Here is a 14,610-nt window from a genome sequence, read left to right on the forward strand (position 1 = left end):
CTTTGCAGAAGATCCTCAGGCCTTTAATCAGATTCTCAGTGGGTTTTAAAGAGATACTACAGCATCAGTTTGTAAACATCTCTCTAGTGAAAATAAAGATTACTTCTGACCTAGCCAATTACTCAGTCCCAGAAGATATATCCTACAGTTATAATTGAATGAACCATAGGGAAAGAAAATACATTTTAGGTAGGGGGTAGTAAACCCAAATCACAACTTAGGATGCAGACTGCACTGTATCCTGTGGAAAGATCAGGTAGAGAGAGAAACGCTTATTAAAACCTCTATTAAATCATCTAGTCCTTTCTCCTACCAGGGCAAGATTGCTCTCTCGAGCACAGAGCCCTACTAAGACAAGTGCAAATTATCAGCTGAAGTTCTTCCTGAAAAGCAGGTGTGATGGGAAAAGACCAAAGCACTGTTTGGAGGAGACCCATAGTATCAGATGCCGGTTTGCAACATCACAGAGAATTAGGGGAGAGATGTCAGCTCCTGAGAGGACAAGTGTACTGTAATCTGAGTCTGCAGTGAGAAACGTTGGAGAAAGAAATCAGAGAGACTTGTGCCGTGCCCTGAGACTGTCAGAGACATTAAACAGTCTCATTGCATTACTTTAAAACTGCATTTTAGCATTCGGAGCCATCGCACTCCATTGCAGTGAGATATAATTACCGATTTCAAAAAAAATCAAGTTATTTTTTCTGGATATTACAGGCTAACATGTAACAGACATCACCCCACGGGCTGTAAAGGCTCTGAGGGCAATTACAGCCTCACAGGTCAAGACCTATTTGAAGGTTTTAAAGTTTGTGGATCACTGCTCTCAAACCGAGCAGCATGGGCAACACCTGCACACCCACCTGCATGCAGAAAAGCCAAGGGAGACTTCTGGGACAGTGGCTGCTTACGGATTTTGACACTTGGATCAAACCAAATCAGATCATTGTCAGGAAGCTCAGAACCTGCAGACATGGCTTTTGCCATTCACATCTAGGAGTTCATCCAGAAGCATATGATTTTTCTTTAATTGGTGAAAGGAGCATGGAGAAAGAGAACATCACTCCACTCTCCCTGCTCCCCCATTGGGGCCCCCCTTTTATTTCACTTCCACAGAGAACTAAAGATCCCAGCCAAGTGACGGGTTTATAAAATTTTAATAGGAAAGAAAAAGGTATCCTCAGGCAGGATCTTATGTGCAGACTTTCACCGTAAATGAATGTTCATGAAAATACGGGTTTTATAGGGAAACACTGACAGAGCTTCATATGCTGTGACATAAATGTCTCTGCAAGGACTGACGACCGAGGACTAGCGAGTCCCACCTTCTGCAGCCGGAGGCTATAGTACCATCTCATTCTCTAACCCAAACAATTCAGCTTCATGCCTCCACTGTTCTCTGGGGAAGGCTGATCTAAAGACCATACTCTTCTGAAGCCCAGAAGCTTTCACACTTCTGGCCTAGATATATTCCTGGTCATTTACAACCACTTATTGTAATGACAATTTTTGGGGGGCGGAAAAGCTCTTTTCCTTTCCTCCTTGATGTTTCCTCTCCCAGTGTCCTCATACAGGGCACACCAGTCAGCCTTTGTTTTGAAAGGGCACACAAGGTCAAGCACAGAGCCCTCTCTCTTCAGGAGCATCCTCTGAATTTCCACTTGGACTTAATGTCCTCAAGTGATCTGTGGCATACCCACCACAGACAAGGTCTATACCTGTGCCTCCCTCCAGCATTAGCAGACACAGCTATCAGCAATTTATTGTTCAATTCATGCTGGGAATGTGTCTCCCTTTTTCCCCAGCTGCCCCATACATCGGTTCTTTTGAGGTCAACCACGACCACACATTCACACCACCCTTCTTCCCCTCTTTCTCTGCCATTTCCAACCGATGGTAAATCCTGCTTGTAGCTGGTCCAATGATCCCAGCAGAGATCAGCCACGGCTCCTGGAGTCCTTTTCTTACTCTTGTGAGCTTCTCATAGGAGTGAAACCAAAGGGCAACAAAAGACGACTTCAGCCCCACTCTCATCAGTTACACTGAAAAACCCTTTGGTGGCATTTTCACGAGAACAGGAAATTTGTACTTAGTGCTCACAAAGCAGCTTGCCCACCCTCTGGACTAAAAGGCATGCTGAACAACTTCTGTTTGAAAGCAGAATGCATGGCTTTGGATCTACGTTACCACTTGTTAAAACGGCGATGCTTGAGGCTCATTTCCCCTTGTCTCCCAGGTTCAGAATAGAAGCATTATTTCTCATTCACAGAAAAAAGAAACTGATGACACCAAGGACCAGTTGCATCATGTTCAGGCTGTCATTCCTTAAAGCATCTGCAATTCAAGAACAGCTCTCCACAGCTAAGGTATAACAGTCCTGTACAGAGCTAAAGAGGTTTGCTATTTTTTGTCCATCATTGCGTATGTACGTACACATCTGTAAAATCAAAGTTTTCCTTGCACAAAACTTGATGCTATGTAACTACGTGAGGAAAACAGGAAACCAGGAAAGGTACCTGTGTGCTGGAGGAGACCAGTGGTTCCCTTGAGTGCTTTGTAGCCCTCGGGTGGCCAAGGGCCAGCTCCACCACAAACTCCACTTGATCTCTTCACAATTTAATTGTCATTCTCTTTAGCGTACGCACGCACAAGGCAGATTAAAAAAAAGACGTGGTGTGCAGGGTGGAAGCACCATTACACAATATTAAAATGTCAGAGGTTTAAGCTCTGTGTTGGTGTAGTCATAAGTTACCAACAACCACTGATGGCAGACATAAAGCTTCCCTTAAATTATTAAGCATAAAACAGCAGACTGTAATATTTTGCTAAACCAAAGTACAGACACAGACAAAGATGTCATTTCAATATTTGAAACCAGCAAGTTTAATTTAAAATAAGAGCAAACCAATAAGCTCAGAAAATAGCAATGTGTGAGAGGAAAATTACACTGCTAGAGAAAAAAGTGGAAGGACTTAAGAAATTTATAAAAGTAATCTCCAAGTGGAAATTAGAAATCAACCCCTAGAAACAGAATAACACAAAAGAAATATTACTGTCCACTTTCTAAATCAATATAACACTGCTACACGACAGAATTACCATGGTAACTCAAGTAAAAAGAATAAAGCAATTCTTATTATTTCAAAATAAAATCACAGCCTGAAGCCCAGCTTTTATTACAACTGCTGATAGATCGCTGGCTTGTATTTATCTGAAATATTGCTTTTCAATCAGCTATTTTATGAATGTACAAATTTCACCAAGCAGCCCACTTAGACTGAATGCTTAAAAACCCCCAAAAAGACTAGTCAATGAATCGATTATACATACATGTGGTTTTTAAGGGAGCCTTATTATATGTTTAGTGCGTTTTTTAATTTATTTTATCCAAATTAAAGAGAGATAAGGGAACGAGAGAAAGTTAAAGCCTTGTTTAGTCTGACCTCTGTACATTCCAACTTCGGTTCCCTGCAAAAAACAATAAGAAAGAACAAAGAGGAACAACAGCCTACCCTAAAACCTCCAGCCCCTGCACAAGGACAGGGAGCGTGTGTGCATCGGGGGGTGCGGACAAACACATGCACCAGAAAAGACACATCTGCTCTCTCCTGATCAAAGCAAGAGAGAAAACACTGCCTAAATACAAAGTTACTCAAGGACGTTTGGACTTGCCCTGCTGGGTACTTCAGGCATTCAAAGCATTGTTTGTACAGCTTGGGAAGCGCAGGGTGCACAGGATACTTTGTGCTGAAGCTGCTAACGGCAGGGCTCGGTCAAGTTCCCCCATGCCTCCACTGCTAGTGCCACCTTTTAAACATGTTACTGCAAGGAGAGGACCAGCAGGTTCCCTTCTGCTCCCCCCGCTCCCGGACGTTCAAAAGAGCATTGATCAGGAACTGAACACAACAGTCCTCTTCGAAAACAACACTCCTACCTCTCCTCTCCCCTGCCCCGCCAGCTGCAGGCGGCCCCCTGGCAGCTGAGACGTTAGCTGGACACGGGGCAGAGCTGCACGCCGCCTTGGAGCATCACCCCAAGAAGCATAGTGCTGCTGGTGAAGAAGTGCCTGCAGACCGTCAGGCTGCCTTACAGAACGCTCTTACCTCGTTTTTCTGTCCGGGCCCAGCGCCGGATGCCACAGGAGGAGAAGGAGTTTCAGATGCCCCCTCCTGTGCTGGGCAGGGCAGCAAGGGCCATGCAGAACAAACCTGGGACAACCTGCACAGAAACCCAGATGCTCGCCGGGCACATCCCGCTGATACCCAGGCCCTAGTAGCAGGGGACACCAACGCGGGGTGCACAAAATGCTTAGTGCTGGCAGAATGCTCTGAGGATTAAAAGCAGCACTGATATGCCAAATAGCATAGCTGGAAGTAAAGACAAATGCTGCAACAAGAGCAATAAGCCACCTGCCAGCTGTCTTTTATATTAAAATATTTCAGTGTTCTTAGAGCTGCTTAATTTCCCATTTTGTTCAAAGTCCAGAGGAACTTTGTGGGTTGCTAGCTTTGCCATGCAGCAGTGACATTGCTCATTATTTTTAAAATAGATTTAGAAGCTGTGATCACATCCAGCTCAAACTAAAAGTATGCACTGTCTTTTAGTGTAATGTGGTCCTTTGCTGTCTACTGCAAATGGGTTTTAAAAGCAACGGTGGAAACAATGTGTGCTTAATCTGAACATGGACTGCAGAGAGGTCACACACTCAAATATCCTGTTTTATGTGGTATCTGGTTGTGTTTTAAAACACTCTTTCTAGAGACTTCAAGCCAGCTGAGGTCACAAACAATCATATACAGATTAGAAAAGGGAAGGAGCTTGCGGGAGCGAAGGGGAGCCTTGTCTGACACTGAAATAGGACACTACATTGCACTTACTATTTCTTTAAAAGAAAAATGGCTAAAGTAGTAAGCTTCAGAGAAGCAGTAAATACAGGAGTGGTTAAAGAGTTTTTATTCAAATAAAGTCTTGCCCCAGGAGAGGGAAGGAGAATCTTGAAATATGGAGATAGGATTTTACATGTGCTAAAAGCATCAGTGTGACACTTTTTGGAAAAAAAAGGGGGGGGGGAATACCTTCGTTGTTATACATGACTAAATAGCAACTAAATGTTTGCTTTGATCCCAGCGCATAAAGGGTGAAGCTTTTAGGCAAGGAGCGGCAGGTGATCTCAGCTCTTCTGCAAGTCCTAATGCTCCTAAAAGCCACTCTTCCAGTTTCTGTAATTGGGCATCAGTAGTTAATGTAGTATTGACTGCATTACATGCTCCTGTGCATCCTCTCACTAATGCCAATTGCATCACCTTGTACATTTACCATATTGCTTAGCCAATAGCTGTTAAAAGCAATCCAAATCATGAATCATATAGGAAACTTTTAGCAAGACACGACATCCAAAGGAGACAATTTACAGTTGAGTTAATCTGGGTACATTAGTGAGACATGGATTCAGGAAGACAGACCAATTTATGTTACTTTAGTTTTACCCTTTATTGCTTTGTATAGGCAAATGAATGGAAGGGCATGGAGTAAAAACAGATATAAAGGAGTCCTTTTCAAAACAGATCTCCATTCTGTGCAGACAGGTCAAAGGGTTTGAGACTGATGCTTGGTTCAGGCTTTCATAACCATAACGGGGTACTTACAGAAATCATTTTCCACAAAGGAGTATGAAGATAAATATATAATGGATTCCGAATAATGTTCAATACCCACCCCCACTACAAGTACATTAGGCAGAAACCAAGTTGCTCAACATTACCCAAGGCAGAGCCTATCCACAAGTCACCTGCCATCGAGTGTGCCAGGAGGCGGCTTTACACAACATCCCAAGGAGGTCTGCTCACGAGCTCCTTCAGGTGGGAACCCAAGGCAGGAACTACTCTGCAAAACACACCGAGGCTCACCAATTCCAGCAAGTCCTCCACCCACAGATCTCTACCCTGTCACTTGTCTATATACAGAAAGTAAGACCTTCCTCTACTACTTAACTTGAAGGGATCATATCCTTTAGAAAAGTATACCCATCTCTCTGGAACAGCAGGAAACGACACAAGCATTACAGGGATATCGGTTAATCCACATCAGCTGCAAGGTAGAGCCAACCAGGAAACAAATTAGCAGCAAGTGTCCTCTGCAGAAGTACATTTTGCAGAACAATTTCACACTGGTTGCTTGACCAAAAGATGCATAGCAAATTGACATAGCACCTTTCTGTTCTTCTGAGAGAGCTCAGCAGCGCCAGGAAGAGAGAGGAGATGGGGGGGAAAAAGGACACTTGGGAAGTGAGCTGCTGCTGTCTTCTCTCTTTTGGGTAGTGAGCAATTTGCAATATTTTTGGAGTAGGAAGAAAAATGAGAGGTAAAAAATTTAAGGGAAGCAATGGCACATCAGCCAAAAACTTTACAAAAGAGAAACGGAATTGCATCCTTTAATATCGGATTCCAAAGTACTGGAAACTCTGCTGTTCTACGTCTGTTTTGAAAAAGATCATGATTCCCCTTTGAAAAGCTTCCAGAACTCCCATCGAAAGAGTTGCACATGCAGGGAAATGCCAAAACAAAACATTTTCACTAGCTGATCAATTTAAACAGCTGTGGTAAAGCTGCAGCCACTGGCACCATCATTAACAATTTAAAGCATGGCTGCTTTTGTCTTCCTTCCCAGTTACATTCTCATTATGCCTTCTTATTTATTAGAAACACAGTCCTCCGGAATACATTTCTATATCTCAGATCCATAATAAACCGAGTAGGAACATCCCTGGCTTCCACTCAAATGGATGTTTACATTGGCGAGAGGGTTAATTGTTTAATTCTGGTCCAAGTTCTCGGCAGTTCAGTCATGAATATGCAACAACCAACCACTTTTTCTTTAAGAAAAACCAGAACTGTCAAAATCAATAGTTTAAAAAGAAGGCAAATATTACTTTCACTGCCCAAGTCACCCTTTCAGAGTTTGATTTGCATGCAAGGAACTCTGAACACTGGAGAAAAGAACTCAGAAACGTTCAATGAAATTTAAAAACCCTCTACATTTGGACAACAGCCTCCATTATCTGCTTTGATGTGCCATGTATGAAGAAACTAGCTTGCAAGAACATTCACCGGAAAGGAGAGCTGAGCATCTGTTTGCACAGATAGCACCCAACATTGCTCTTGAAAAAACTTAGGCTCGGGAGTCATCCTGTTGGAGAGCAGAGAAAACACATGCACACACCCTTATACACTGAGAATTAAAAAACAGTAGCTGCTGCAAATTGTTCTCAGACCATCTATAGGTTTAATTATGTTAATCTAGTAGTGAACAACTTTCGTTTTACGTCGCCCCTTCTTCCACCCCCAAGTCTTCAGTGAATAGGCTCTACATTCACTGAATAAATCATTCCCTGGCAACAGTTACGCACATTATTGAAGTTGGGGGCAGTAATTTCTATACAGTTTAAAACAATGTCTATGTATTCTAAATGATGACAGTTCTGTCCAATTCTAAAAAGATATAGACCCATTAGAGTTTTATAGTTCAGCATTTAGCAGCATCTGCAGTGCCTTTTTTATTCTTACACCACAATGCTTAATGCCATTATTCTGATTTTGAATTGATTTCAAGTAAAATACCTTATTTGCCATAAGCTTTCATATTCTTTACTGAAGTAAGACTCCTCGCAGATGCAGTTGGTCATAATGCTAAAAGAACAGTTTGCCTTTAGCAGGGACATAATAGTTCATGCTAATGACAGCGAAGCAAAACTTTGAGCAGCAAGCACATTTACAGATAGAATAAAACTATCTCTAAACACAAAGCCTGAAAACCTAAAGAAAGCCTCCAAATGAAATCAATTAATCCTCCAACCATGATAAATTTCTTAACCATTTAAGAAACGTATCTCAGACTCTGCTGTGACCCTTCATCACCAGACCTAATGGATTACTTTATTAATAATGCACTGCTCTTAAAAGGAATTTTTCCAAAGATTCTGCCATAAGAGAGTATTTTCAGAATGGCAATGACAAACAGGCTGACATGTTCACGTTGTATCTATTAAAGATAATAAAATTTAACACTAACTCCAAAGAAGACAAATTATGTTCTGCTGCCAGGGTATCAAGCATCCTTTATTATTAATATTAAACCAAAATTATAATGCTACTAATTTCCAAGAACCAGTTTCTTCTTTTGCCATATTACCCAGGCTGAAAAACATTCATACGCTGTTTTAACACTTGTTATGCCAACCAGATGACTAACACATCTCACTGGCATCTGGGAATGAAGAATGATGACACCCTATAAAGATGCCTACCCAGATCTTTCAGCTATCTCATCTGAGAAAATACTAAAAATATTTGATTGCCTGACGGGAATATACCTACACAATGCAGTTTGCTCATATTAGGAATGCTAGCTCCTTTCACCCGTCTTCTTCTCATAGAAAGAGTAACTAGTTTTCATTAAATAGAGATCTAGGTTTTCAGTGCTCCAACTACAGTACTTTTCATTTCTTGAAAAGGTTTAAGTAATTACTTTACTATCTCACAGTTGTCTCATGCCTTGGTATTTGCCATTTCCATGTGCATGGGACACCTGGGGGAAACCTACCTTGATTAACTCTAGCTCTATACTTGTCTGCTTTGAAGAAACATTCCAAATTATTATTATTATTTTTTTGGTCCTTTCTGACAACTGAGTCTCACATGGTTTATTCCTCTGCCAAGAGTGCTCTGGTCTTATTCAGATTCCTGCTTCTACAACCTTCTCTTGCCTCTTGGTAAATATATTAATCCACTGAGGTACATCTGAATCACAAAACAACAGTCACAAACTAAGGAGAGACCGAGCCCTCTGAAATTACACCAACACCATGGTGTGTCAAGATCAAACCCTCAACAAACCAACAGGTAACCCAGCTAAATAGGGAAACACAGGGGCTTTGATGACATTTATCAAACATTCTTTGAATAAGATGATATTTGGGAGGATGTTTCTTTTTTTAAGTGTTTCTTTTTAAACGGGAAGCTAGGTAATGCTGGACCAAGGAGGAGAAGATCCTAGGTAGATGGGAACAGGACAGAAAAGAAAAAAAAAAAGGAAAAGAGACAGTTTCAGGAGTATTAAACTTTAATTCCATGTCATGTGAGTGGAAAAGAGCCACCCTGCCATTTCCCCTCCTCTTTCTTTACACAATTCTTCAGTAGGTTCATCTGAGAAAGGTACCTTAAAAAGAAAACCAAGAGGTACCAGCAGCATGGAGAAGAACTCTTCTTCCTACACAGTACTATATTTCATTAGGCTTGTGGGCAACCTGTACGTGCTTTATTTTTGTGTGTATAATGATTTTTATCAACAGAAGCAGATTGTCAAGACTTACCTTGCTGGAGGTATGTAAGTCTCCATACCCACCTACCAGGTGTAGGTACCCCCAAGCTGGCAGCAGGCACTCACCCATGAAGTCAGCCCACAGCTCTGCTGCCCTGGCTAGGGTACTGTGGCACCGTTCTTTTAACTGCACTTGTGGCCTGCCATTATACAATCAATTTCACTGTTTTTCTAATTCCAAATGCTGCTTTTCTTTCCTCCTGTGCAGGGTGAGATGGGCTCTTACACAACAGGGAACCCAACTGCTGCCACTAATCCAGTTTCAAATTACCTAATATTCATTGCCCTAAATACCTCCCACCAACCTAAGGCCCATTCTCCAACCCCAACACACACAACTACTGGGTATCCATATTCTTCATTTCATTTTAAAAAATAATTTAAAAAATCCATAGCTTCATCTTTTTTTTTTTTTAAATAGAAATAAGGCTTGTGTACTGGCACACGTTTAACACAGTCCTCCCATGTTATTTACTTGGCCTACTCTTGCGATCTGTTTAATCAGAGTTCTGCTTTAAAACACAAAGGATCCATGATTTGGGGTGCTGCTGCCTGTGCAAACACTGGGACAAATATGCAGCTGATCAGGGCTTTTACAAGTGCACATACACTCAATAATTTGGTTCGAGGATACGATGTCTAGTTAACACAGTACAAGTTAGCTAAAAGGAAACTTTCACCCTCCCCACACATAACAAAGAACCGTGATTTCTATTAGTGCGTTTCATACCATACACGCTGATTACTAGGCTGTGCTTCATTGTTAGCAGAGATTACAGCTGGGATAAGCTGCAGCTTTTTCCTAATTGCTATTATGATGACTGAATTTTTGTTTTGTGTCAAGCATTATTCACACATTATACTCAAAAATTTGATCCCTCCATGATGCATTATTGATTCCATGCAGGCAATCACACTGCCGCCAATGTGAAGAATTAATTTGGGCTATTCTACTTGATTTGCATTGCTCCATCATAGCAGAACATAATTCTATAGGGAAACACAAATTGAAAAGGAAGATTTAACAAAATATGGAAAATGCTGCTGTCCTTTAAAAGAGATGAGTCCTAAAAGGGGGAAAAAACAAGAAACCCAAAGCCCAGCACAACACGTGTGGTCCAGTAAGAAATAAGGTCAGCCAGCCAAATTCATCTTAGTCAGAGGAAGGTTACAAGAGTAGCCTTATGCCTCTAATAAAGTAAACTAGCTTGCTTCAACTTATATTGCCAAAGAAAACAACTGAACACCTCTGAGAGCAACACTGCTTCAAAGCCTTTGAAACCCTGTTAGCTTCATTTGTTTTCCTAGCATAAGCAATACTCAACCACTTAGCGTGTCTTTTATCCACAGTCCAGTCAACTGCAAAGCTGAACCAGAAGATGTGTAACAGATGCTTCACATCTTTTTTTTTTTTTTTAAATGGGTTCTACTGTGTTAACAAAGAAACTTAAGGGATCTCAATAGAAATTGAGATGGAGAATTTGTTCTATTTTTTCGACCTGAAGATTATCTCACAGATTTAGGATGCCAACTTCATTAGCGCAGAACCAATTCAGAAGTGCAGGAAAACCTATGCAGGGGTGCTGTGACCTCACATTGCTCTACACTTAATCAAAATTTGACTGGAATCTGCATAAGAGAGCACACCAACAATGATGCATTTCTCCTTGGGATCAGATTTTAAAGGTACAACATCTCTGTGAAAAGTCCATTCACATTTTTTCATTGTCCCAAACACTTCACACCAGAATGAAACAAAAATTTGTGTTCCATCCCAGAAACTAGACGCAAATTCTGTTCACATTGGTACACCAGATTATTTTAGAAATCAAAGGTGTCATGAGATAAAAGACCTCAAAATGCTAGATGCAAAGCATAGTATAGCAATCCCCTCGTTTTTGGGGGGAGGCAAGGAGGGAAGAGAGGAGAGGAACTTCAGTACAAGACCTTCTGGTTAAAAGTAAGTGTATATCTGCTATTTCAAATAGTCAAGCCTTCTTTTCTGATTATTCCCCAGTACAGCATTACTTTGCTTTTAAAATACCAGTAGACAGCTATGGGCTGGGGAACAAAAATCATTTTCCTGCAACTTATTAACATAGGGCAGCTTTCAGTACCATTCATAATGCCCAATTAGCACACAGAAAAGCAAGTGACTTTGAATTACACGGTTTTTTTTCCTCACATATTTTTAAAAATAATGTATATATTCAAGTAAAATCAATCCTACTGCCAAAATGCTCTATTTCCATTTTCTCCAAGCACATTGGATCCCTGTGAAAAGCTGTTTCTACCTGCAGCCTTGGAAGTATTCAGTAATTTCTTATACTTCCAATGGCAACTGTTAATAACTTCAAAAAAATATATATGTAAAAAGACTTTAAAAAAAATAAAATTATAGAATCCAGCGACACACCTATTACACAGCACTTCACTCACCTATAAAGGTGAAATGAAGCAATGAAGTAGTAGCTACAAGTGTGCGCTAGGCGCTCAGATGTAGCTCTCTCTTTCGTTACATGCAGCGCCAAGGTGAAGGTCTTTGGTAAGAGGCAGTGCCATTGACTGAAGTCCATCTGGACGAGTACAGAAGCTTTCCACTCTGCCCCTATTTTAATCTTTGCTCTCAGGGTACAAGCTATGATGGGAGTCCTGAGCCACAAAGCAGCCCTAGAAAAACCTCATTAAGAAGTTGTGATTAGACTTACTGCATTCATCCTAGAAACTACTGGTGACCGAGCAGTTCAGTTGCATGCCCTGGTAGGCAACGTGCACAAGGCAGCACCAGGTCTTTCTAACTCATCGCTAACAGCGTCTACTTTTCTTTACACCAGTTTCTTTACCCTTAGTCATCCTTAACAAGGACTAGTTGACTTTAAAAAAATAACTATATGGGAAGTCCTAAAATAAGTTCTATATCAGCTTCATTCATTAAATTACCTCCCAGGTGAACCTCCACTTCTGCCATTTAGAGAAGGGAGTACATTCTTAGAATAAGCTAGTGCTCTTTTTGCCAGAGCAGCTTATTAGCTTATTGTCATTATGTTTATAGCTACGAAGGAAAGCTGCGAGAAATAGATATTAAAGGCGTGCATTAAAGAGACCCAAATGACATGCAATGGGAAGGAAGCATCTCAAAATTAGATTTACAATAAAAGCTGTTAAAATAAATGGGCTAAAATGGATATATGAGAGTAAGTTGTAGAAAGAAAAATCTAAACAGATATAAGAAACCAAAATCAAGCTGGTTTCGCTCTCTCCTTCAGCAAACAGAGCCTGGGGTAAACCCTTCTGGACTGGTTCGATCATGCCAGAGAAGAGATTAAAAAAAAAAAAAAAAGAGCAAGCATGCTTTTCTCAACACAAGGGAAAATATCAGAGCTGAACGCAGATCACTCTGACACGCACAGCACGCATCTGTTTCCAAACTATTTATTTACCCATTTGCATCACACAGAAGCCACCAAGCACAAGCTTGCAGAATCTCAGCCCACCTACCGTCCTCCTTGTCCAGCACCATCATCTCGGCAATCAGGAAGGGTCCGGGGACAGATCCTTCTTCTCCAGCAGCCTCCGCTCAGGGGAGGAGAGAACAAGTCTCTGGGAACACAAATGAGCTACGGTACAGCTGATCGTCCTTTAGCAGCAAGTGAGCTCTAATTACCCAGTTGTCCAGCTTTTAACCTAGATTGCACTCAGTTAGAATTACACTCAGAAATAAAGCACTTTGCAGATACAAAAGCGGTCTCACCTACTTTTGTGCCGCAGGATCGCAAAGAACTAAAACTGCAATTCAGGAAGAGGGGGGATCGGAGCCGTTTCTTTGCCTCTCGCCTTCTAAACGGCTCAATTTACACAGCATAATCTATTTTCACGTAATTGCCTTTGATAGCTCGTAACCCCGGCTGGCGCGGCTCCCCAGCCTCCAGCCTTCCCGAGCGCTTCCCCCGGCTTCGCGCGGACCCCACGCGGGGAAGGAGGCTCGGGGCGGGGGGGGGGGGGGGGACAGCAGGGCGAACCCGCACCCGCCGGCCGCTGCCTCCGCCTCCCGGCCCCCGAGCCCCGCCGCAGCGCGCCCGGCTCGGCACGGCTCGGCTCGGCAGCACCACCTGCCGCCCGCCCGGCCCCGACCAGCCCCAGCGGGGGTCCGCCGGCAAACTTCGGGGCGCGGGGGCGACCCGCACCCACCGTGACGGCCCCGGGGGTACGGCCGCTCGGCCCCGGGCGGCTGTCGCGACACGCGGCGGTGCGAACAGCCCGGCTCGGCTCGGCTCGGCCCCGCTTCCCAGCAGAGCGCCCACCCCGGGACAAGCTGGGGGGCCGCGCCGCGCGCCCCAAGCGGCGCAGCTCCGCGCTGGGACCGTACGGCCGCTCCCTCTGCCCCCCTCACCCGAGGAAAAGCTCCTTTCCTGCCTCCCCTTCGCAGCTCATACACAGCCTGATAGCGGGCTCCGGTTATATATCCCTAATGCCGGGTTTTAATTAGATTCCTTATCCCCAGCTGAAGTGGCTTTTCCTTCCCCCTTCATTCAGGAGACTTAATCCCACCAGTCCTCGAACGTACCTGATGTTAAACCTGTCACGTTATGCAGAACCGCTCTCAGCCAGCACTCGGAACAACTCCTGCTTCCTGCTGATGCTAGTTTGCAAGTGTTCAATAAGTATTCTAGCGTGAGTGCAGCCACCCCAAGTAATCATTTCAAGTAGTATCACGACCCGAAAAGGAGAAGGACCTTACCCAAAGGTTAAAGTCTAATAGTTAAAAGCATCAGTGCAAAAACTAAGGAAAACGCAGACTCTTGTCCACGTGAAGCATTTTAATACTTCCAATATACTACTGGCCTCCTTTAGGAAACGATGACTCCAGAAGTGTTTCATCGTTCCGTTTGCATACTTTTCAATCCCATCGCCTTCAAAATGGACAAACTTACCTCCAAATATATGGTACATTTAAACTATCTGGCAACTACAAGAAAGGCAGATTTTTGATAAAGTTAGCCACCGCCTACTGCGGGTGTAACACGCTTATAAGAACCAATATATATTTTATTCCTTCACTGCTTCATAATGCCATAGAAGCTGGATCACCCCCTCTACAAACGGATATTTTTAAGCGCTTTATCTGCTTACTCATTTCACACATCAACAATAAAAAAGTTTTCTAACCCCCAACACATTTGTACAGCAATTAAAGTCAACTACAATTAACACAATCTGTCAGAATTAATCACGATACCT

General features: G+C 42.7%; 1 protein-coding gene across 6 annotated transcripts in view; it reads right to left on the reverse strand.

Annotated features, from left to right (window-relative positions):
* LMO1 (LIM domain only 1) overlaps positions 1-14,610 on the reverse strand; it is a 58,521-nt gene that overhangs the window by 41,408 nt on the left and 2,503 nt on the right. Inside the window, exons 1-2 of one of the 6 annotated variants that reach the window (XM_040558899.1) lie at positions 13,763-13,780; positions 12,871-12,972 (exon numbers count right to left, since the gene is read on the reverse strand). The exons of 1 other annotated variant lie outside the window; for it this stretch is intronic. In XM_040558899.1, coding sequence (XP_040414833.1) covers positions 12,871-12,895 — 25 coding nt within the window. In that variant the 5' untranslated portion in view covers positions 12,896-12,972; positions 13,763-13,780. Of the gene's footprint in view, positions 1-12,870; positions 13,369-13,762; positions 13,781-14,610 lie in introns of those variants that run through there. 4 more of the 6 variants (XM_040558900.1, XM_040558898.1, XM_040558897.1 and 1 more) reach the window with 4 other exon arrangements.

This window comes from Cygnus olor, chromosome 5 (genome assembly GCF_009769625.2).
Source record: "Cygnus olor isolate bCygOlo1 chromosome 5, bCygOlo1.pri.v2, whole genome shotgun sequence".
Classification (NCBI taxonomy): domain Eukaryota; kingdom Metazoa; phylum Chordata; class Aves; order Anseriformes; family Anatidae; genus Cygnus; species Cygnus olor.